The 24,928-nt window shown below is 35.9% G+C and overlaps 1 protein-coding gene across 11 annotated transcripts in view; it reads right to left on the reverse strand.

The window, feature by feature from the left end:
• The window catches only part of mub (poly(rC)-binding protein mub), an 81,308-nt gene that overhangs the window by 10,746 nt on the left and 45,634 nt on the right, over window positions 1-24,928 (reverse strand). For 6 of the 11 annotated variants that reach the window (XR_010437124.1, XR_010437123.1, XM_064689823.1 and 3 more), the window contains 7 exons: window positions 18,674-19,357; window positions 6,659-6,715; window positions 6,471-6,587; window positions 6,171-6,264; window positions 5,908-6,071; window positions 5,555-5,674; window positions 2,232-2,372 (listed from right to left, as the gene is read on the reverse strand). Coding sequence is in view for 9 of the 11 variants with exons in the window: in XM_064689823.1 (XP_064545893.1) it covers window positions 2,232-2,372; window positions 5,555-5,674; window positions 5,908-6,071; window positions 6,171-6,264; window positions 6,471-6,587; window positions 6,659-6,715; window positions 18,674-18,772 (792 nt within the window). In the remaining 2 variants the exon portion in view is untranslated. The remainder of the gene's footprint in view (window positions 1-2,231; window positions 2,373-5,554; window positions 5,675-5,907; window positions 6,072-6,170; window positions 6,265-6,470; window positions 6,588-6,658; window positions 6,716-18,673; window positions 19,358-24,928) is intronic. The other 5 variants (XM_064689825.1, XM_064689822.1, XM_064689824.1 and 2 more) reach the window with 3 other exon arrangements.

The following is a 24,928-nucleotide window of genomic DNA, read 5'->3' on the forward strand; positions in this document are numbered from 1 at the left end:
ATATGAAAAATTAAATAACTCAAAAGAATAGAAACTATAGAACAAAAGAACTTGAAATTAGTGTGAATTAAAACAAAAATGCATATGCAATAAAAAGCAAAGCCAAAACAAAAACAATTTTGTTTACATATCAGACAAACATTATTAACATTTTGTACAGGTTAGAAGAAATAGCATTTGTCTGTGTGTGTGTGAGTCTGCGTGTGTGTGTGTGTTGCAGTATTTAGTTTGTCTCGTTTTCTGCAAGGATTTAAAAGTATTCTGTGGCTTTTGCTAATGTAGTTGTTGTGTTCTTTGTGTATTTTCTAGACTAGTTTCATATGTACTACACAACAAAGAGTTGGATTTATATTTAAGTTTAGGATATTTTAGAGCTACAAAGACAGAGACTAGACACATTAAATATGAAATTACAATAAACATTGGATTATTCACAGGATCAGCTTTGACGTTTAGGGCAATAGGGTATATATAGAGGGTATATATAAGGAAATTACATTTTTCGCCTGTTTTAAATTAATATAAGTAATAACTACATTTTGAAATACCCTTCACTTGGTCAGTTTTAAGCATGAATATCAATTGCTTATTGTTGAAATATAACGAATTAGAATTTGCCAAATAGTAAATACTCTAAAAACTGTAAGCATTAAAAGCTCTGATCTGCAGATCTAATAATCTTTCAGTGATGTACATAGTATACTTCAGCCAGTCTGTGGCACATGCATCGATTAATGTAAACAATTTGCCTGCATGTCGTTATTTTCTTAGATGACTTTTGAATTCCTTGCTGCTCTTTGAAAGGCCAACCCAGTTCCATTCAAATCAGTAACCAGCATATGCATTGAAAACTGCAGCCCACAAACTATATTTGTACGATTTGTTCAAGGACTTACATATGCATAGGTATTAAAAGTTTTGCATCCACAACACCTACAGCAAATAACACACACACACACGCACGCACAGCGCATCCTGTACAGCTTCAACTATATGCATTATGTACAACATATATATACATATAGTATATATGTTGGGCAAACGGGGTTTTGGAAGGCAGACACAACATCAGGGCAGCACGCTTTATAAATTAATCAAATCGAATGCAAGATTTGCAAATAATGAATGCATGTTGCACAGATACAGATCTATATAAAGTGCAACACACGAATGGAATTAAGGGACAAATATCGCGACAAAAAAAAAGGAGTAAGAAAAATCATAAAATATTGAAATGAAATGTTTATGTGTATTTCTGTGTGTGGTATGCACATACATATAGATGTCACATATTTGGCATATACAAATGAATAAATATGTGTGCGGTGTTCTTTTTTTAAATCAAATATTTATCTAATGCAGAAACAAATAAAACATGCACTGTATGAAAATATAGTTTGCTGTGCACTTCTCTTACAAATGGAAATGAACTTGCAACTCAATGCGAAGAGGGGGCGGGCGGGCTGTCAAAGGGTCACAAAACTCGTCATAGAAAGTAGCGTTTGGCATATTAAATAAACACATCTTGGGGCCACAACACACAACAGCATGGCTCAAACAATTCACAAATTATATTGCAACTCTTGAGCCATAAAAATGCATTTGATGGGTTCGCTCTGGGTCCCCCGAGTTGCCGGATTTTCAGTGTGGTGGCCCCAACTAAAAACAAAACTAAAAACGGAATGAACAAAAACAAAATAGAACAAAATCCAACAACTTTGTGGTCCAACAGTTGCTTGGGGATGAGGGGAGCATGGGTACAGGGAGCACGGGGACACACAACGTTAATGTTATTGAAATGTGGCCTGACCACAGTTGCAACGCTGGGATCGTAAAAGAAATGGCAGAGGTAGTAAAGGTAACTACAAGAACACAAACTACAAAACACAGACGATATGCAGGGTGCGGGGGGGTAACTGGGGAGAACAACTACATGGCTGGGAGGGGGGAAATACAAGATACACGAGTAACAACAAAGAGCAATGCACAAATACAACGGTATAAGGAGGGGCGCTGTCAAAGGCTGGGGGGGAATGATGTACAACTAGAGGGTACAATTCGAAATACAGCAACACATGCCAAAAAGAATCAAATGCTGTCTCGGCTCTCGGGCTGGACATTAACTTTTTTTTTCGACCGATTTGATTTTGGGTTGCTTTTCTTTTTGTTGAGGTTTTAAACTAGTTGAGGTATTTTTTTTAAATTTTATTTTCGGATCAATCAAAACTCACATCGGGCATTTGCTGTAGGTGATGGTGGTGTGCTGGTACCGCTCCTTGTAAATGTGCCCCCTTTAATAAAGGATCCGCTAAGCCTGAAATACCAGCATGTAGACCACCGGTAGCCAAAGCAAGTGGAAATACTGGACAAGTCTAATGGTATTTTTTGTTGTTGGTATATTTGGTATTTATTCAATTTTGTGTTTGGTGGGAATTTATGATGTTTTTGTTTTGCAAAAGTTTTCAAAGAAGAAAAAAGTAGAAGAACAAAAATGATTTACCAAAAATAAATTTTGAGCTAAAATATTTTTGCATATAATTGAAATATAGAAAGCTTATGAAATATATTTCACTATATTATTTTTAATTGGAAGCTTGCATAGTTCGCGTTCGTTGGGACTTTCAAAGCTTTTTAAAGGAAGCGAGAGAGAAAAAAAAACAGTGTGCAAAGTTTTGGTGTAAACGAGGCTGATCGTGAATATTAATATATCGCATATAGAGTTGGTATTTTCTCAAAAACAAATGCTTAACAACTAAGAGAACAAACTAACAAAGGAAAAGGCAAACGATTCGGGTCTGGATACTGGTTCCAGGTCAATTGGGGATCGATGGGTGCGCAAACCGTGGATGGAGTCTAAGAGTACTTGATGAGAGAAGGTCAATCAAATTAGCGCAAAGCCACAGATAGTTGTCAATTGTGTACCCAATTAAATACAAATGTACCACATGTACCTTTTCTTTTAGCTTGAAATATTATGAGAAACTCATAAAAGAGTGTACCGACTCTACCTTAAGTGTACCAATCAATCAGTACCCAGGCTTCGTCATGTTTTTCATACAGGTGTACCAAACTGGTACAACTTTAAGTTCTAATAATATATACAAATGTACCTTTTCTTTTAGCTTGATATATTATGAGAAGCTCATAAAATAGTTTTAAACACATCACACGGTTAGCAAAATGTACCGAATGTACTTCAGGTACCGATCAATCGGTACCCAGGCTTCGTTAAGCATTTGGTACAAGTGTACCAAACTGGTTCATCACTTATTTCTAATCGTACCTAATTGACAACTGGCAACTGGTGGATAGCGACAATTGACTGGTATTACTCATTCAACACTATACGCCGCATTAAGCTAAAAACCAACACCGACAATAACCAGGGACGGGAAAAGAGACAATGATATATATATATAAATATATAGAGATATATAGAGCGATTTGTTGAGAGAGCGCTGTTGATGGTACAAATATTTTGAATTATTGTTTTTGTTTGCGGACATTAATTGAATTTGATGTGACAACAAAAACTTTTTGTTTAGTTTTAAACTATTGTTTGGAGCAATGGCTGGCGAGGGCTTAAAGGATTGAATATCAAGTTGTTGTTGTTGTTTTTGTTGTACTTGTTCTTGTCGTTGTTGTTGCTGCTGTACAGAGCAGAAAATTGAACTTTGGGCTGGGATTTAAACAAATATATATATATATAGAGATATACTTAGATACTTATGCATTAAGTATATGCGATTATAAACGGACAGAGTAGAGTTGAGTGATGTGAGGGCTCGGGCAGGACGATATTTGAATAGTATGTTGTTGCAGTTGCTAATTGCATTTTTATAATTGTTGTAGTAGTAGTTGTTGTTGTTGTTGTTGTTGTTTTTGTTGTTGTTGTTGTTTTATGACAAATGTTGGATAATATACGATACGAATACACAATATGCATTTATAACTCATCTAAGGTATCAGCATTTCTGCTGATTTTTGTTTGCTGACGCATTAGTTTGTTTTTGTTGTTGTTGTTGCTGTGGTGAATTTTGTACTTGATTAAAATTGTTCGAAAATGGGTTTGTTGTTTGGCAAATGAACTAAACATTTTAAAGTCTGTTGTAAGTATTCACTACACAAAATTAAGAGTATTATGTATATAGATATACCAAAAAACGTGGGATAAATAGAGAAAGTTGTTGTTTGTGGGTTGTTTTTAATGCTCAGTTGAAATACTTTTAGTTAATTGTTTTGTTTTTGTTCGTTTGACACTCAAAAGGAGTTTAAGTTGGTTTTTGGTGGTTTGTTGTGTGTTGTTTATGAGGTATATATATTATTTTTGGATTATATTATAGAGCTAGTGTAGTTTGAACATACTTCTCCACACGCTGCACGCGAGCCCTCGTTTCGATTACAACAGAGAGTTGAGAGAACACTTTTTATGTTGTTGTCAGACAAGTGAAGCCCCCGCACAAACTCACTCGGTTACACGGTGAGCAGCCGCGCAATGTAGAACCCTAAGAGACAAGATCCCAAAAGTGCGTTCGCCCCCAAAATAATTGGACACGACACGCACCTGACGAAATCGAGAGAGTGCACACTCTCATTTTCAAGTTATTAACCTGAGAGAAGAGAGTGCAAAAGAAACTAAAAAAAAAAAAATATTTAAAAATATTATAAATATATTTATCAGTCAATCAATTTTTAATTTTTTTTTTTTTTTTAGTTGCTGTAAATGATTAACATTAGTTCTTTGATTTTCGGGAGGGCCACCAGTGGACATTTGAAAAGTTGAGATATTCTTTATGGCTGGGTTCAACAATTCAAGATTTATATGGCTCATGAGCGCAAAGAAATGGTAATCGACTGGGTGATAAGTGGACAAAGAACACCAACAGTTAGATACAATGCGATCTGAACCCAACTGGTGGTTATTCGGGGCATATCAAGGGGGCAAAAAGTGGGTAACAAGTCGTTTTCGGCTCTAGACAGCTGCCGAGGGTCAAAGGGGTGTTCAATAAAAGGTTGTGGATTACAAATATAGAAAAGATAAGATAAGAGTTGAGAAAAGAGAAAGAGAGGTGCAAATAAAAAGTGGGCTTTCTAAACGAGCATTTCAAATATTGGAGTTAATTGTAGAGTGGATAAACAAACTAAAGACTCTTGTTTCGTTTTATACACATAGATAGGCATATAAAGAGATTACATAAAACTCAAAAAAGTTAATTTATCAATTGAGTTATGAGAAGTTGTGGTTTCTAGACGCGCATAGAGCTAAACCAAACATAGTTATAGCCAAAATCAAATGGGTATATAATATAGTGTAGACAACAGAAAAACATGTTATTTAGCTTATGAAAAATGGCAATAAAATAATGTAATTGGATTAAAATGTATTGAGGATCAGTTAAAATATATTAAAAAAAATATATGTAGATATAGACATAGAAAGATTCAGCGGCAGTAACTAGCTATAGAATGCGGCGTTATATTTGATATTTCGATTACGTCTACCAACACGACTTAGCGTAGGGAAAATATACTTTTTTGGGCACTGTGCACATACCTCTTGTGTGGGCACCGCATAGTTGCCCTGTATGGTAAAGGCCTGTCCATTGGCCAAGATAACTGGGCCAGTTACTTGCGGCTTTGGTCGATACGGTATGGTAGCACCGCGTGGCGGGGACTGTGTGTGCAAAAAGAAAGTAAGATCATGAGTATGTCAATTGGTAATAAATAAACTGAACTTGTTAGGCCTTAGAAAAATTGCTTTAAATAAAATAAGGATATATATCTTGAAACAATTTCAATATATTCCCTTTAGTTAACAAGAAAAGACAAGTTAGCACAGCTGCCTAACCATAGATGGCGCCACAAGTCAGTTTATTTAAATTTGTAATTTAACAGAATAGCTCTTACCTCCAACATGACAAGACATATCTGATAGATGCATTGGGTTATCTGCTCAGCGCTGCCGCTCAAAGTAACCGCACGCTCCGTGGAGTTTGGCAACATTTCGCTGGCCACCTGTATGGAGCAGCCCGTGGTTTGGCGTATTTCCTTTATCTTTGAGCCGCTCTTGCCTGAATGCCGCAGAATGAAATTGTTGATAGACAAGAGAGCAGGTTAATGAGTTCACATTTGTATATAGATGTATATGTATATTTGGCTTATGTGCTTACCAATTAACGATCCACATTGACTGGCGGGCACAATCAATCGAATGGGTATTTGAGTTTTACCAACTTTGCCAACATCATTGAACTGCGAGCACCACTGAAACGGGTTTCAAGTTAGTAATGTGAAGCGTGAGCTAATTTCAACAATTGGATACAATAAGCACTACGAGCACTGTGATATTCTCAAACCAAGACTTTCTCTTGCCGCATGCGTTGCTCGTGTGTGTTTTGTATCAATTATTGTCTTATGCAATCTACACTTGCCACGCGCATCTCTTTTCGATTTGGCTAGCGCACACATACCTCTTCGAATTTCTTTGTAATTAGCGTAAATGCCGAGAAGATTGCGTTTGTTGTGCCAGATACCGTTACAATGCGTTCCGGACATGAACCATCCGAAATGTTAATTTTGGCACCAGACTGTAAAGAATTGTAGGGTATATATGAGTATAAACATTTTAGTTGTAGTTTCAATATTTGCTTTTACTCACCTCTTCGCGAAATCTGTTGACAATTTCACCCTTTTTACCAATAATACTACCAACTTCCTATAAATAAACCAAAAATAAAATACTTGTTAGTATTATCATGAATATTTGAAATAGATTGACATCATTATATTAAATAATTATATATTTATTCGTATATTATTTAAAATATATAATATTATCTCTCGTATTTCTATGCAAATTCATTCACAGCGTAAATTTAAATGCAACAATAAATGAAAAAGTAAGGATATCTTCTGCACGTCAAAGATTTAATACTCCTGTGGACATTTGCCATTTTCAGATATGTGAGAATAGTGAAGCTCTTAAATACTGAATTTGATGAAAATATTTTGGAAAACAGATTACTTTGCCAGCTATGATGGCATATATGATATATATAGGGATTTGAAAAGATTTTGCATATACATATGTAGGGAGCATAGGGAAACTTTTAAATGACGAGTTAGTTCAAAATATCCCGATAAAGAAAAGAGTTGTTCATACAAGTATTTAAATTTCGAATTTCCAATGATATAGTGGTCGGATCCAGCCGGTTCCGACATATCTATCTACTCGGCTGAAGATGCTAGCTTAGCATATATATGTTTTATTGGAGATATTGCAGATATCTCCTACTTTGAGCTACACATTTCATGACAAAATTATAATATCATCTACGAGGGTATAAAAACTGTACAACAAAACCAAAGTATTACAAAATATGTACTCTCTTTACCTACTTTTTACTTTTTTTTGTAAATTTATATAAATTTAAAGAATATAAAAAACTGTTGTTAAATGTCATTTGTTGCAGGGTATCTGCCAAGTCTAGCATTATTATAGTCAATCATTGTGTGGTTTACATTTTATTTCGTTTTCTATTTGTTGTGAGTAACATTGGCGGCGATGTGCAAATTCGATTAAATATTAAGTGATATTATACCATGTGTGTGTGTGTGTCTGCGCCTGTCTGTGTGCGTGTGTAACTACTTTTGCATATTTAAGTGACACAGAAAGCGATTCACATTCAAACGAAAGCCCGGCCTGAAGCCAATCCCTGAACCAACACAACCCCGCACCACCCACCACCCGCACCACCCACCAACCACCACCCACCACCAACAGACAGCACAAGCCACATGCAGAAATTCCGTTCGTAATGAAATTTGCGGGCAACGCGTTTTACGCGTTTTAATTGATTGTAAATATATGACATAGCCGCAGGGTTTTATCAGAATATACATATGTGCGACTATACTCCCTCCAGCCTCAACAAACTCTAATTGGCCATTCAGCAAAAGTATTAAAGCAATTTTGCTACTCACTGAAACTTATACAAGTTTTGCACAGCGATCAATAGTAATAGAAAAAATTTAATCTATATATATATAAAGCGAGAAATAAATCACATTAATTACACAGCAGCTGTCAGCTACACTCGTGTATCTATGGGAACGTGCGGAAATTTTAGTTTTGCCGAAATCCATTTGCTGACTGTTCTTCTTTTTTTTTCCTATTTTGGACATTAATGGCATTAATTATAACTGCATTTTAATTGGAATTCTTCGAATAAATGAAAGACATGTATTTTTAAATATCAATAGAAGTTGCTTTCAACTCAAACTTGGATTTATCTTTGCCTAATTAAAATGATTTTAGCCTGTTCAATGACAGCTTCCAAATTTACGTAATAATGTCGATAATCACATAAATTAAAGGTAAACATATCGAATGTACACAATCTGAATTGGATTGCAATTGCTTGGCATTAAACAAATATTTTGTTTATGCAAATGCCTATTGATTATGGCAAAAGAAGCTTAGGGGGGCGAAACATTTCTTCCTTGCCGATAAGCATTTCATAGAATGGGTGAAAACTCATATATCCATTAGTTACAGTAGTAACAAAAGCGCTTCAAATATAAACAAAATATTAATAGAACAAATTAGTTGACTTAAGCCAGCAGTTTTCTCATGGAATAACAAAAAGTTGGGGTTTATGTTTTAGGTAAATTATCTAAATATAACATTTGGTTGGTTTTGGCGCTTTTTAATTCGATAGCATATATTTAATATATATTTTGTATATATATGTTACATTATACATATATAATATCAAGATAAATATTTAGATTTCGATCAAAAATCGTTTAAAAATAATAAATACACATCTAATTGTCTGATAAATATGAATTCGAATACAGTCTATTAGCTTAGTTTTTATTCAATTATTTAAACATTTTATGATATATTAAAATTAGAAAATAACAAAATATTCATTATTATTCTTTTACAACATTTATAATCATTTAAAGCTTTGCATATTTGGGATTTAGTACAAGAATCTTTGCTAACCTTCAAACAGTGCACTTTACGTGCCTGTCGCAGAGTTTATCTCAATTTCAAAATGCCTATCCATGGCCACACACACACCCCCACTCATACACACAGAGAGAGGGACAATGCAAGGTATATAAGTATTTTTTTGGAATTTTGCCAATCTGTCACAAAATTGCAGAAGCAGGCAGGCAAAGCAATATAAGTATGATAGAGCTCTCCGCTCGCCCATCTGAAGCAATGTAAAAATGTTATTTGTCTTGCTTTTTGGCGCTTTTGTGTGCCATTTTACATCCACTTGTATAATATTTATGCCCATGGTGCTAGCTAAATGGCCGAAATATTTATTAGACACAAATGTCTGTAGGAATTGCCATAATTATTAGCATGATTATGGTCTATGGGTCTATGGGTCTATGCGTCTATGCGTCTATTGCGTTCTTATGCCTGTCTGCACTCAAGACAAATTTTGACGGCGCTCTATAATTTATAGGGGCCCCTCCATTGGGGAGCTACAAACCACCAGAATACACACACAGACAAACCTAGACCATTGGCTATTAAGTTTGATGTGCTGCTCATTAGCGACGGACGCTCATCAACATTAATATCGTGGTCCAAGTGATGCCATTACCTCTGCAACCTCTCTGCACCATCAAGCCAACATTTATTCGCCTGCATATCAATTGCAACTTGCGGCTCAGAAGCTTACGCAATTTGCATAAATCTGTGCTTGGCTCAAGCGTGAACCTAAAGACATCATTGAATATTCGTATACAATGCACACAATTTTTGCACTTTCACTTGATTGCATGGCATCGAACGGCTGCTGTTCCTTTTTGGCCAAATACTGGACAGTTCATATACAGTTTCTAAAATGCATCACTTTTGGCCACAACACCGCAGAGAACAGGCAACTGGCTTGTTGGGCCATTTTACATGCCAGCAATTAAATGCTAAAATTTTGCACTTCCAACTTGCAATCGATTTGTATGCAAAAATTCACTTTTGCGGTTGTGAATTCAAAATTTTGCATGCCATTTTGTATTTTTGTTGTTGTTGCCCGTGTGTGTGCTGTAAAATATGCATGGCAGAAGTGGACACGAACTGCAACAAAACAATGTGAACATTTTTGTGGTCCAGTGTGTACACACATCAGGTTTAGCCGGCTACAACCTAAGCAAATTGGGTTTTCAAAAGGCACGACATGTTGTATGGCCATCGATTTGGCAGCAGTTCGTTGAATTAGTAATGCATTTACCTTAAAACAAGTTAAAAACATATGGTTGATCAAGCTGAATAGATGGAATTGAAGTTTGTTTCAAATTGTTGCAGACTTAAATGTTTAATTTAAATAAATGCGACTAAGATTCATAAATGGAGAATGAATCATCCGTTTTATACATGAATTATAATTGAAATATAATGAAAAGGCTTACACATTGGGCAAAGAAGACCCAGTCATTAAATGCTGCAGTTTAATTAGTTTGTTAAAGTTGAAGCCTAAACACTTTTGTTATAACTAACTAAATAAATATATTTTGTTGCTAGCTTTTGTGAGAAATCCTTCCTAATGTTGTTCAGCCTTATGTATGCTTTTCATAGATGATTAGCTACAGATGTAACCCAATATTTAAATTACAAACTGTGAGAGGCATGCATTAATTGCTGCAGTTTAATTAGTCTGCCAAAGTTCAAGCTAAGACAGTTTTATTATAACTAAATAAATAAATATATTTTGCTACTAATATTCTGAGTAATCCTTCGACTTGCTTAAAGTATTGGTCGGTCTTATTTGGATTTTATAATAATATTTACTCTTGTGATTTTAATTGAATTCAAACCAGTAAAATACATATATTAAGTTTCTTTTAAAGTAATTGCCTTCATTTAGCGAACATTTAATTTGCCCAACTCTTCATAGATTCCTCACGTTGATATTAGTTACAAATGTATCTCAATATTTACATGTAAACAGTGTTTAATTAGTCTGTTCAAGTTGAAGCCTAAACTATTTAAATCTAACTAAAGAAATAAATATATTTTGCTGCTAATGTTGTGAGCAATCCTTCGACTTTAACAGTTGCTAAAGCTATTTCTTATAAGTTTTCAAGTATTATTTAGGTTTTATTTTGTTTAATATTATCCTGCTGCGCTCATTAGTTAATTACTTATTTGTAATTTGCTATCAATTAGTCAATCAATAATTTTAGTCTCTTTCAAATTAATTGCTTTCATTAAGCAAACACTTAAACGTGATTTGCCTAGTTCTTCACGGATGATATTAGCTAAATAGTTATCTCAATATTTACACGCAAACATAACTAAAGTGCAGTGAAATGTATCCAAGAAATAGTTCGACTTGTTATTTAGTTTATGGCAATTAATTAAGAAGAGCACGGTCTGAAAGAGACGAACTTTTATTTAATCAAATTAAAAATGCCACTTGCTGTGACTTGTGAGAAATTGTAATTGCTGCTGTTGTGCCCTGGTAAATTGTAAATTATTTAATTGTACAGTTTGCACATTTCTGTTTTCATTTCAAGTGCCAGGAGCAGCAGCAGCAGCAGCAGAGCACACACACGTCAGCAATACAACGCGACAAATGCGCAGCATGATTTATTAAAAAAAAAAAGGGCAAGAGGAGCGTGGCGAGAGGTGTGTGCGGGTAGGACCAACGCATTGTGCACACATGTGTGCAACAGCAGTAGTTTTTCGTGCAACAAGCGGCAACAACCAACACACACACACACAGACGAACACGCATGTTGTAGCTGCATATCCTGCCCCAACCTGCCGCCCTGCCGCCAACAGTTGTCACATTGCATTTTCCAACATTTTGTTGCAAAGTTTTTCTGGCAATTTTTCTTGAACGGCTGGCGCGGTCCCCATAAATGGTTCTCACGGTTTGGCAATTGTGTTTTGTGTTTTGTAACATGCAATGCATTTTTTATTTATTTTTTTTCATATTATTGTTGTTGTTTATTTTGAAGAATTTTTAACGCAGTCGCATTAACGCAAAAATACTAAGGCAAAAAAAATTCAACAGTTTCCACCAACGCAGCAGCTGAAAATTGCACGCTCAGCATGACTGCCGTGTACCTATACCTATGGCTTTATATACATATATATGTACTCATTGTTTTGGTTGTTGTCTGTGCTAAGCTGCCACTATTTGGTCTTCTTCTTGTTGTTGTTCTTGCCGCTGCTCTACTAACATCAAAATTGTGTGTGGCTCTCGGGTGTTTTTGTTTCTTTTGTTGCGGCACAATTAGCACCGTCCATTCTTTAGACTTTTTAATGCGCTTCACTCTTCTTCTTCTCCTTCTCCTTCTCGTTGTTGTTGTTGTTCATTTCGCTGACTCTTCTTCTTCTTGTATGCTATTAAAGAGTCTTCGGCCACATGCTTTACAAGCTGGTCGGGTGATAAATGGGCTATCAAAATGTTGCGCTCGCTCGAGAATATTAGACAATCTGTCTGTATTCAAGTTTTCGTAAGTTTGTCTGGGCCCAACAAAAGCAGCTGCTATTATAATGTGCTAATAATTAGGCGCTGTAATTGTAGCTGGAAGGTAAACAAAGTTGCCTTCTTCTTCTTCTTGTGGTTGTTGTTGTTGAGAAATGTTTTTCGAGATAGTTTGGCAAACTAAATAACACAGTTAGATCGTTAAGGGGTCTTTTTCGAGCATAACTAGAAGACTATGTCAAATAAGAAATGTTTCTTTAAGCAAAGCAAAACATAAGCGCAGAGTAGCATTAACTTTCATTTGATTAAAAAACTTTTTACTTCAAAAAATGTTGACTTTACTAAATTGTATTTTAATTTGTCTAATAGAAACCAAAACAATATTAACTATCTTACTTTGATCGGAATTTTGACTAAGCAATGAAATTGTATCATAATCTATGTATATAACATATTGACTTTACTAAGTCAATTCATTTACTCCAGTAAAAAATAATTTTATAAAAAACACCTTGTTTAAAATAAATTAAATTAAAGTTTAGGTTTTAGCCAAAATATTTTATATTCTATTATTTTATATTCTACTCTTTCTTCAACAAATATTTGTGCTCTAAGAAAATGCATCAGATATTATCAAACAAATAAAAAATAATTTAAAAGCTGCTCAAAATCTACACATAAAATACAACTATAAATTGCATTTGTGCATGAGTGAGCTGATTTCAAGTTTAAGTCAACAAAATTGAAAATTCAAAAGAACTTCATAAGTCTATGTTGGACACAGACAAAAGATTTCACAGTTGGCATAAATAATGTTTTGATATTATAAACAATAGCCTTTATTATGAAGCTTAGAAATACAAAATACGGACGTCAGTGGCAAATATTTGGAATTATGCGAGTGCTCAAGATTTATGAGTGCAAGCCAAGGCCATTAGTTGCAGGCGTTTTGCGTCTTTAATTAACTGGGTCTTATTATTTTTGTTTTTATTTATTTACTATTTTTTCTTCCATTGGTTAACATGGCTTGCAATTGTTTGCAGTTTTGTGTGAAAGTCAGCGACAGACGTCGGTCGCATGAGTCAAACCGGAGTTGAATGCAAAGTCGTGACGCAGCTAATTAATTTATGACAAAGCCAACAAAAAATGAAAACTCAGCCATGCGACAATGTGAAAATGATAAACAACTAGAGAAAAAACAAAAACTGACTGCACTTTTTGTGTTGCTTAGGTTTTGGTATTTCTATTTTTTGTTGTATTTGTTGCTATTGTTGTTGTTGCTATTGTTGTTGGTGTTGTTGTTGTTGTTGTTGCTATTGTTGTTGTTGTTGCTATTGTTGTTGTTGTTGCTTCTTGGCAGTCAGCCGCAAATTGCATAGAAACCAAAGCTGAAAGTGGGTTGCACTCTCGCCCAGAATTATCGAGTATTTTGCAATTGTCAGACGTACTATAAGTATTCTCTGCAGCTGTTGTTGTTTTTGTTGTTTTTGTTGCTGTTGTTGTTGTTGTTTGTCTTGTTGTTATTTTTGAATCATGCATTTTTAATTAGTGAAATTGCATAGAGTAGAAGAATGCAGCATCTCGACGTGAATTCTGTGTTCAATGCGCAATATTTTACAGACTCTTGTCTAATTATAATTAACCGATTTATTTATGCCACACCAACCGAAAATGTTTTTACATAATACCTTGCTGCTGCAAATTGAGGGCAAAATATCTTAAAAGTATTTATCACCAAATATTATGAGAGTCGCCTAAATGTCATGTTAGCTTTATTGCTAACGCTCTGTCGAAGTTGGCTCAAATCGAAAGCCAAGCAATAAACCAACATTTAAGGTCTTAAAAGGTTGCTCGTATTAAAATTGTTTAATTTAGTTAAAAGTGCTATCTGGGTAATATTTAGAAGCAAAGAGAAATATAAATTTTTGTGTTACATGTTCAGATATAAATGAACATACAGTAAACACTCGCCTAACAGACACTCTTAGAAGGCGGATAACACTCTTGTGCGCACATTAACTCCCTTTTCTTAGACAAATACTTCTCTCGGGTGGATACAGTTTATCCGTCTGTCGCTGCGAGAGAGTTTTTACTGTAGTACAATGTACAATGTACAAATGTGACTCAGCTATTTAATTGCATATACTTGTATCAAGCCCGAAACCCGGGGGTTCATTAATCAATAATATTTAATTGAAATTAATGCTGAAAGCATAAATAAATGTGCTTCAAACCGAATTATTAATTAATTTAAAAATTAAAATGTGCTTATAGCGACTTTTTTCTTCAACTTACTGAGAGACTTGTGACCTAGCCTAACTCTTATATAAATAAATACATAAGCAAAATTGATCTGGCGACAGTTTTTGACTAACAAATACCCACTATTAGTTAATAATTATACATTATAATACTTCTCTAAAGTGGATACAATTTATGCGTCGGTCGCTGCGAGAGAGTCTTCACTGTAGAACAGCTAACAAATTCATGTGAGTCAGCTATTTAATTGCATGTACTTATGTCAAACCCGAAAAGGGGGTTCAATAATTAATAACATTTGATTGAAATTAATGCTAAAAGCATTTATAAATTTCGACTTTTTTCTTCAACTAACTGAGAGACTTGTGACCTAGCCCAGCTCTTATATAAATAAATATATAACCTCAGCTCCACACATCGCAAAGCTTCACAATCTAGAGATAAAATTGATCTAGGCGACAGTTTTCGACTAGCTATTACCCACTATTTAGTTAATAACTAAATATTATGGCATTGTTGCAAGCAAGTTCCACAACTCTATAATACCCGTTATTCAGCCAGTATATAAATACAGGGTACATGCAGAGATCCCTTCATTTCATGCTCAATTAAACAAGTCAACACGGATGTTGTTTGTGTACATTCAAAGCTCAACGCTCATGTCAATTGAAAATTTACTGTATTTTTGTTGTTATTCTTTTTTATTATTTGCTACTTGATTTGCATTGCGCTCAAAAAAAAAACGTATATTTACATACATAACACAGATGTGTGTGTGTATGTGCGGATTTGTCAACTCTGGCAACGGCAGACAGCAGCGACGCTGGCGCTGGCATCGGCTCATAAATCACGCTAATCTATAACTATCGATCAAAAGACCAATACATAGAAGACGGCGAGGGGTAGGGCGGGCGGGGCGGGGCGGTGCGCAGCAGGCAGCAGTCGGCGCTGTTCAAAGTGTCTTGAGAATTTATTGCCTGAATCCTTGTGCAGAGCGCGAATGAAATAAAAAAAAAAATCGAACACAACGAAAGGTGGCCAAAAATAAATATAAAAATAAAAGTAAATGCAAAACGAGCAACAATTTTTACAATTTACATTTACATAGGCGAAAATGCTTAATTTTAGAAGAGAGGGCGCAATTATTCACGGATGCCTTTGCCGTTGATCGAAACTCTGGCCACACTCCGCAAGCGTTTGGCAAAGAAATTGTTGTTGTTGCTGCTGTTTAACGTCTCTCTGCGTGTCGCTCTTTTTGCATGTGTGTGAGAGTGTGAGTGTGTGTGTGTGTGTTGCTATTTTTATTATAAATTGTCTGCAGATATTTTTGCCCATTTGCCAATTTTCAACTACACATCATGTAATGTGTAGAAGCACTGTCATCCCGCCCTCGCCAGCCGCACCCCCCCCCCTTGCACCACCCTGTGTTGCACACCCTTGTGGTTGCCGTTACGCCGCTCTGTCGCCTTATCTGCTGCGGCTGCAGCTTGTGCTGCTGCGCTGCTGTTGCACCTGTCGCTGCCATTCAGTGCACACATAACTTGGCAACAGCAGCGACAGTCACAATAAATATGCCCGTACATGTATATATATATGTATATATTTAAATCAAAGGCTGGTCACACTTTAAAATCCACATCAGGCACTTGCTACAAATCGGCTTTTAAGTAATGAGCCGCAAGATAAACGACAGCTTTGGCTAAAAAGCTTTTGACGGCTCAGCACGTGCCTTTTAGCCACTCGACACTCGAGACTCGACACCAAGCAACGTACATCTCAGCATTTGGCTGAAGTGGCGCAGCCGTCGCGACGTTGCCAGACAGCTTTTCGAAGCTGATTTGTGTTTAGTTACTGTAGCTAATGTCGTTGAATAATTGTTGTTAACGACTGTTGAGTGTGATTAAATAAATAAGCTGATATTTAGCGTGCGGTTTTAGCGTGTTTTAAGCTTCATAATGGGCATACGTTTTTGAAGTTTAAAAAAGCTTACGATTTTAAGATGACACTCGGTTTTTATACAACTTATATTCGAGTTTGCAAGATGATTTATCTTTTATTAAGTCAGAGCATGTTAAACATATGTTTATTATATATTATTGAATTTGGACTTTTAATTACTTTTAAAAACTCATCATATTCAGTCCTACATTTTTATAAGTCGACGACTTCTTTAGAAAAGTTCTATCTCTAAACAATTAAATGATTATATTTTATATCTATAAAGAACATCCTTTCATCTTCGACTCGTAGAATAAACTTGTTTATTTTTTAATATATTTTATAAATATTTCACACTTCGTTTAACAATTCGTAGTTATTGGTCCTTTAATAAGCTTGAACTCTTGAGCTCTACCTATTTATTTTTTCATATATTTAATAAATATATCACTCGGTTCATCGATTCGTCGTTTATGATCCTTCAACAATATTATACATTATTTGCGTTTCTTTCCGTGGGTTTGGCAATCATTCAGTTTAAATAAATATACGCTTAATTATGCATGATAAATGAGTATTTTGCATTTTGTACATATTTTTGTTGTATTCAATCAGCTGCAGAAACTGGTTGGGTATATATCGTATATAAATACTTCTCTGATATCTGGCGCGTTTCTGTTTTTTATGTTTATGTCATTTATTGATGTGTGCCCTTTTTTATTACTCATATTTGCGGGCTGTAATGATTATTTAATAGCCGATGCTTGCTTCGCATTTTATGACTTTCAATATCATTTTTCGTATTTACATATATTGTGCATTTCATTTCATTTTATTTCATTCTTCTTCGGTTCGTAATAATGCGTGAAGTGTGGCATGTTTAATTTAAATTTGCATAATAAAAAAAAAATTCCCCCATTAATTTATAATATTAATTACTTTTATTTCCAACCTGCTGCCTTTTGTAGGTGTATTTTCATATCCCCCCACCCCGTACATTTTATTGGTTTTGAAAGGTTTCAGAAAATTGCTGTAAATATTTAAAACGGCGTAATTCAATGGAACGCAGTTGGACCTACATTTTTAATACGACTGGGCTGGCTTTCCATTTTCCATTTAAAATGCAGCCGGATCCGCTCGAGACATATATTGTCCCTTTTTTGAGTGGGGGAGGAAAGTTGTCACGTGAACTGATTCGACAAAATCCTGTTGACGCTGTCAGCTCAACATGTCGGCTGACAAAACAGTTAACATATTCTTATAATCATGGCCAGAGATCCTAACTCAAAAAAAGTCACTTTCAAGCAGGAGTCAAGCGTTGAAAAGCCCTTACTTGAGATTTTGAAATGAAGCTCAATATTTACAGATGCTGTTTAATTTCTTAATGCTCTTCTGATAGGCAGCTTTAAGACCTAAGTCAAGCTTTAAGAGTATATCATAGCTTTAAGACTTTAGCTTATTTAGGATTTTCAAATTTAACTCAAAAAGAGACTGTATAATAAACTGAGCTTTGAGGGTAATAAAAAGCTTTTTTTCCAGTAGGCTGCCTTTTGACTTAAGCTATAAAGCTTTAAGATTTAAGCTAAGCTTTTTTACTTCGAAAAGCTTGGATTCAAGTTCTTTTCAAATGTGCTACCCTAATTCGAGCTCTAAGAGTAATGCATGGCTTTAAGACTTGTGCTTTTTTGGATATTAATTAGAGGTCATATAATAACCATTCTAATAGGCTGCCTAATGACTTAAGTGGAGCTTTAACAATAATAGAAAGCTTTAAGACTTCGATAGAAGCTCTTCAACTTTGAAGCGCGTGGATTCGTGTTCTGTTCCTAAAGGCTGCTTTACTACCAAAGTCGAGCTTCAAGAGCAATGGAGAGCTTTAATACTTAACATAAGCTCGTTGAAGTAAAAAGCTTGGCTGAGCTACACATTAAAGCTCTTAAAAGCTCTAACTCATACAATGTGGTACAAAAATTGGATTACCTTATATAACATTAATATGTGCACATCTGACTTACCTTTCCTTGCATAATCAGCCTTATTGTGAGTGTCACCGATGGATCCTCAAGTTTGATGGGCGCACCGCTCGCACTGCTGCTTGTGTTATTGTCCTCCATTTTTTGTTTGTTTGTTTGTTTGTGTTTTCTTTTTATATTATGCTGTCTTTTATATTGATATTATCTTCAAATTGTTGACCGAATGGCGGTCGTTTATATTTTTCTTCTTTCTTTTAACTGTTTGTCTTTTAGCTGCGTTTTATAGCTAATGTTGTAAATATACTTGTTTTATGCTATATAGTACAATATATTGTTCATATATGATCAAAATATAATGCACACAGACATCTATTAGATTTTTGGCTAATTTATTAGTTTTTATTTACGTTTTTTTTTTTTTTGTATTTTGTTTTAGTTTCCTTGCAAATTAAATTGGTGGTGTCTTTTACTAGTCGTACTACGTTTTTTAATATATTTTTTTCTTCTTTTTTTGTTGGCTTAAGCTCGCTGCGTTCTTGAAATCTTCGTCTCTTGTGATTTATGCTTATGTTTTTCTTCTTTTTTGGTTTTTCTTCCGCTTAAAAATGCAACATTTAATGACTGCTATAGATTTTGCATCGAATTATTATGTATTTAGGTATACTTAGTATTATTTTAATGTTGAGCAAAAATACTGTTGCTTAGCGTTTGTATTTAGATTTTGCACTGCAAAGAGACAAGAGAAGAAAAATGCAATTAGTTGAGAAAAGAAAAATGCACGCACTTCGAATACTTTTGTAAACATAAATAATATCGTGAAAAGCAGCTAATTTATTTTGTAAAATGTACGCAATGCATTTAATCAAATTGCTCCTCAGTCAACTCGCGTCGAGTCGAGTCAACTTTCGAGGCATTTTTCTGGCTTCCGGCATTTTGTTGAACGAAAAGATTCCAACAACAACAAAAAAAAAAACAAGAGTCTCAACACGCCTCGTTCATCATAAGGCTAGTCTCGTGTGCGTTGTTGAAATTTTTATATAAAATGTGTTTTTATTTTATTTTATTATACTTTTTTTTTCGCTCGTACACAACTTTGAAACAGCGCCAAGTTTTTATATGCATATTCCGCATACGGGAGACATACGGGAGAGTACACCAATGTATATAGTATCGATGGCCTGCCCCTTACCCCTTGCCCCTTGCCCCTAGCAGCTGCCGTCAACGTTGCAGGCATTTCTTACGCTTGAAATCACTTCATGTGCAATTTAGTACAGATATACAGCATACACGATATACGGAGGACGTTGTTTTAGTTGGTTATTTTCATTTTTTTTTTTTTTATTTATTCGCTTACTTTTTCATGTAAGAGCAATGCAAATTCCCAGCATAGCTTTATATGCGGACTTCGCATATGATTCTGAATGTTTTGCCACTGCCAGCAGAATCAACAGCAGAAGCGAAAATATTTCCCAAGAGGCAACGGGGCGAGGAAGGGCGGAGACAGAGCTCCAAAATATTTGCGCAGGCCAACGCGATGGTTGCCAACAACTTTCCCAGTTCTGCTAGTTGTTGTTGTTTGTTGCTATTGTTGTTGTTGTTGTTGTTGTTGTTGTCGCTGTTGTTTATGAAATTATGCGCACTAATTCCCCATGTAACGGCAACTCAGGCTAGAGATAGAGCATAGACTCTATGTAGCCTGTCTCCAGAACCAGGCGGCGGCGGCCCGGAGCTTGTCGCGAAATCTTATGCGGGTCGGAAAATGTAAAAAGCGTTAACGGCTAAATAAATGCGCATAATTTGGCTACCCGCCTGCACTTTACTTTGACATGATACTCGTACTAAAACAACAACAACAACAACAACAATAACAACAACAAGGCAAGTCAATGATAGCCGGTCGCGCCAGCTGCCACGCCCAATTATTTGCATGAATATTTTCATGTTTGCTTGCAAATATGCAAATCTGTTGTGCTGTCCAGGTGTGACAATAACTAGTGCCACAGCTTGTAGCACACTCCACAACCGTAGCCGTAATCGGAATTAGATCCCAGAAAACAGGAGCCATCCACTCGCTCCCAGCTAAAACACACTTAAATATCTTTAAGTTCACTTAAAAAGGCAACTTTTGGGCTTATTTCAAGTTAGACTACTTTAAATGAATTCTTAAGTATGCTCCCGAACTATTCCTATCAAGTTTTCTATTGCAGATAGATAATTGCTGCTAAATTTGAGCCGGCGACCTCTCCCTTGCTAGTTCGAAGCCAGACAAAAAGAATTTTAAAATTTATTCGCAGCAATCCCAACTCTGGCTATCACATATTTAAATTCTTAAGAAAATAATCTTTGCATATAGATTCATTTTAAAATTGAAGAAAGCACTTTCTGGACATTTGCCCTAACTTTGCCCGTCCTGCTGAGCTAAGGCATTAATATTGCATGACAGACAAGGACCTTACCTGTTATGAACATGAAAAACTGCTTTTGTTGCTTGACTGTACATAATTTATTCTACACCATGTACATAGAACATTCATCTATCACAAAGAAAAACTAGAGAAAACTTTTTGGCAGCATGTCACAAGTTTGTGAATTCATCATAAGGCCAATCACAATCACAATCAACCAAAGCGACAAAGCCCAAATAAAGCAAATTATGAATGCCAAACTAAACCAATTGCATGCATATTTCACATTTGAACTAGCATAACTGCTGAAAATACCATTTCCCCAACCTGGCCTACAAGTATTTTCAATGTTAGCCATAAAAATGTGAATTGCGGCACAGGTATGAAAATTGTGCAATAAAAAGAACGAGCAGTAGATGGGTTTGATTCCAGCTCAGACAGAGCACGCACATCTAAAAGTCAAGCCACGAGACTGTCGACAGTCTCTGGGTGTTGGGAGTGTGAACCGGAGGTTGTCTTGAGGCAGCACACAACACATGACTAGAATACGTTAAAGACGACAGCTTGGAGTTGTCATCCGGCGGTTGCCCCCCGCCGCCCGCCTGCCGCATGCCGCATGCTGTGAGCTGCTGCGGCCAGACACGAACAGAGATCAGGCAACAGGCAACAGGCAACAGGCAGCAGGCAGCAGGCGGTAGGCGGCGGCAAGCAATGAAATAATAAGTTCCGTTACAGGCATTGTAAATTCTTTGCATTGCAGCATGCCACGACACAGAACCAAGATGAAGACATCTGCAGTCGTCGCCGGGCAACCCAATGGCATTGAGTCTACGAGACCGCGACCCAGCCTCTGACGGCTGCATCAGCTGCGGCGGCAGACTCATTATCAATCATACGCACTGTATGCGCGCACTTGGCATCAGCTTTTAATGACTTTTTCTTGAGCGACACAAAAAACGAAAAAAAAGAAGGAGAGAAAAAACTTTAAAAGGCAACGCATAGTCGTAACTAGTTTTCTTTTAATTAACTCGCATATAAATGCCAAGTCGGACTGGCAACCGGTTTGCTTTCTAATTTCTTTTAGCTTTTCCCACATACTAGCACACTCGCACACTCGCACATGCATGTGTGTACGTGTGTGTGTGCCAATTCTCTAATTTCCTGGCAATGAGAAAAACAGCGCCACAAATCATCAAGATATAAAGACAGAGTCTTATATGTTCTCTTTCTTTATTTTGTTTTTCATCAAGATGGCAAACAAAATGAATTGCATATGCGGGCTATTTCTGCTAAAAATGTGCATTCTGTGTAGAAATTTATAAGATTTTCATGGAACGATAATAAAAACAAACTTCAGATGCGGGCCAGAGAAAGTTAATCGCTCATCTTTGGCTGGCAAAAAAAAGAAATGGCTTTAACGAAAAGAGTTTGCAATGCAGAAATATTTTTTAAAAGTTAATAATAAAGAATTTACTTAAATTAATCTATTTTGAACGTTTCATTTTTCTAAACCAAACCATAAATAATTTCATAAGTGTGATAAGCTCGTATTTCGTTCTGTTGACATATTTAATTTTGTGTGTTCGCAAATTGAATTAAATAGTTTTTACTAGAAGTCCAACAGCTGGCATCAAGCATTAGTTTATTTCATTTTCAGCACAATTTTCGGCATAACTTTCGGTTTATGTTATCAAAAACTGTCAGGCCTTAATCAAGTTAGGGGCACACTCAAAAACTGTTGCCTGCTTTGTGGCGCACAGCATTGTGGTATCATAATAATTTTGTTGCCAACATTTGTTGGCATTTGATATTACACCTACATATAGTATTTGCACACATTGTCTTGGCCAAAGAAAAGAAAAGAAAACCAATTGAATTTTTTTTTTTTGACTTGATCTCAGAAGGCAAGCAAAAAGAAATTCATGAAGCGGCACAATAAATGCTAAATGCTGTACGTGACACAGACACACACACACACACTCACACACACACACACACACGGGTCATATGATGGGAGGATGTGAGGTTGGGTGTATGTGTTACAGAGAAACGCTGACATCTCTGGCTTAAAAATGCTGTCATGCGTTGAGAGACTTTTGTTGACGGCAGCGTTGACTTTATACGTCAATTTTCGTCGTTGTCATACATAGACGTGCGGAGTTTTTCCGTTTATGGCAGGCAAAGGAAAAACAAACATCAAGTGCAGACGACTGCCAGTCGAAACGCTGACGGTTCGCTGCTTTCACTCTGCCTAAAATGCCATTTTCTAGTCAGCAGCACAACACTCTCACGTCAAGTTGTCGTCTGCGAGCACCACCATCAACATCACCGCCAGCGCCACCAAAGCCACCACCAAAGGCAGCAGCAGCAGCAGCAAAGTTAAACTCAAATCCAAAGGCAGGTAGGTGTTGGTGTTGTGGAAACAGTTTCATCATCATTATTATTGCTATTATCATTATAGACCCCACACAACACACGGCGCATAATTTTATTTTAATACACTCACAGAAGGTATTTGCATTTTATGCCGAAACGTGTACAAGATTATATATTACTCATAATGGCAACGAACTAATAGATACTATTGCATTATTTATTCTCTTAATTGCGAGTCTATGCTAAGGTTAACTTACCACAGATGCTTCTTTTAGCCGCAGGCTGTGCCTAAGTCATAGCCAGCTAGATCGAATCACTATATCATCTAGCTCTCATACGAATTGCATGAAAAACTTGTACAGTTTTACAGATAACAAACTAGACAAAAGCTGTTAATATTTTATATATTTTAGTTGAAATCTGAATTACATTTTAAAGCTAGAGACAATTGAGCGAAAAGTGACTAGTTTTTATTTGAAAATATTGCCTGAAATGTAAGTAAGCTCACATTACATTACAATGTATCTATTTGGTTAATATGTCTTTATAGAGTATTTAGTCTTTGGCATTTCACAGACAGATTTTCTCTTTTCTTTACAGCAGCACTCATCTCGTGCGGTTTTTGCAATTTTGTCGCCCCACAGAGCTGCTTCTCGTGGCGTTCAACAGAAATCCAATCAGTCAGAGTTTTAAGTTTACTCACTTCACTCAACATGTGTGCGCGAAATGCTCATTAACACATTTTAATTGCCCGAAAAAGGAAAATGAGTTTGCAGTTGTTGCTTACTTTTAAGTTGAAATGACACTTGCTGAAAAGCTTTAGATAAGCTTAAGTTAGAAAACTTTTAGCAAAGTTAAGCAATATTCAAGGAAACATCAAGGAAACCAACTTTAAGAATCGATAGATCAATATTCAAAGAAACATCAAAGAAAAGTACTGGAGAAACTTTAAGTAAAGCTCGGTTTATAGACTGACAGAAAATCATTTCACTGAAAGCTTTAAGAGACACCAATGAGCTTCAAAAGCTTCGACTTACAATTAGTAGACAGACTGCAAAGAATTTAATTTACAAATTTAACTTGATTACAAAAATTCGTAAGCAACTCAAATTCTGAACTCAGTTATGCTTTTAAAATTCCACTCTTCTAACAAAAGTTTTTTCTGGCACTTGCGGCTGAGTTCTTTGGCACTTTCAGCCAATACAAAATACAGACAGATGCAGGAAAAGTTCGAGGCAAAAGTTGCAAGATGAAAATAAATTTTTAAAATTAATTATGCACATGTGCAACACACTTGACTGCCCGTCCCCTTTGACAGACCTGCCTCTCTGTGTGGGTGTATTTTTGTAAGCCCAGCAGGCGACACCTGACACATTTGCAGCTGTTGCTGGACGAGAGCACAGACTGTTGCCCTGGAGGGCGGTCAAAGGGAAAACTCATTAAAGTGCGTAATTACAAGCGCGCACACACATACACACATACATGCGGACACATAAAAGCGCACACACTCAAAACA

Source organism: Drosophila montana, unplaced genomic scaffold, assembly GCF_035044405.1.
Source record: "Drosophila montana isolate Dmon_TW-CO22-7 unplaced genomic scaffold, ASM3504440v1 contig_3218_1, whole genome shotgun sequence".
In the NCBI taxonomy this organism is placed as follows: Eukaryota; Metazoa; Arthropoda; class Insecta; order Diptera; family Drosophilidae; genus Drosophila; species Drosophila montana.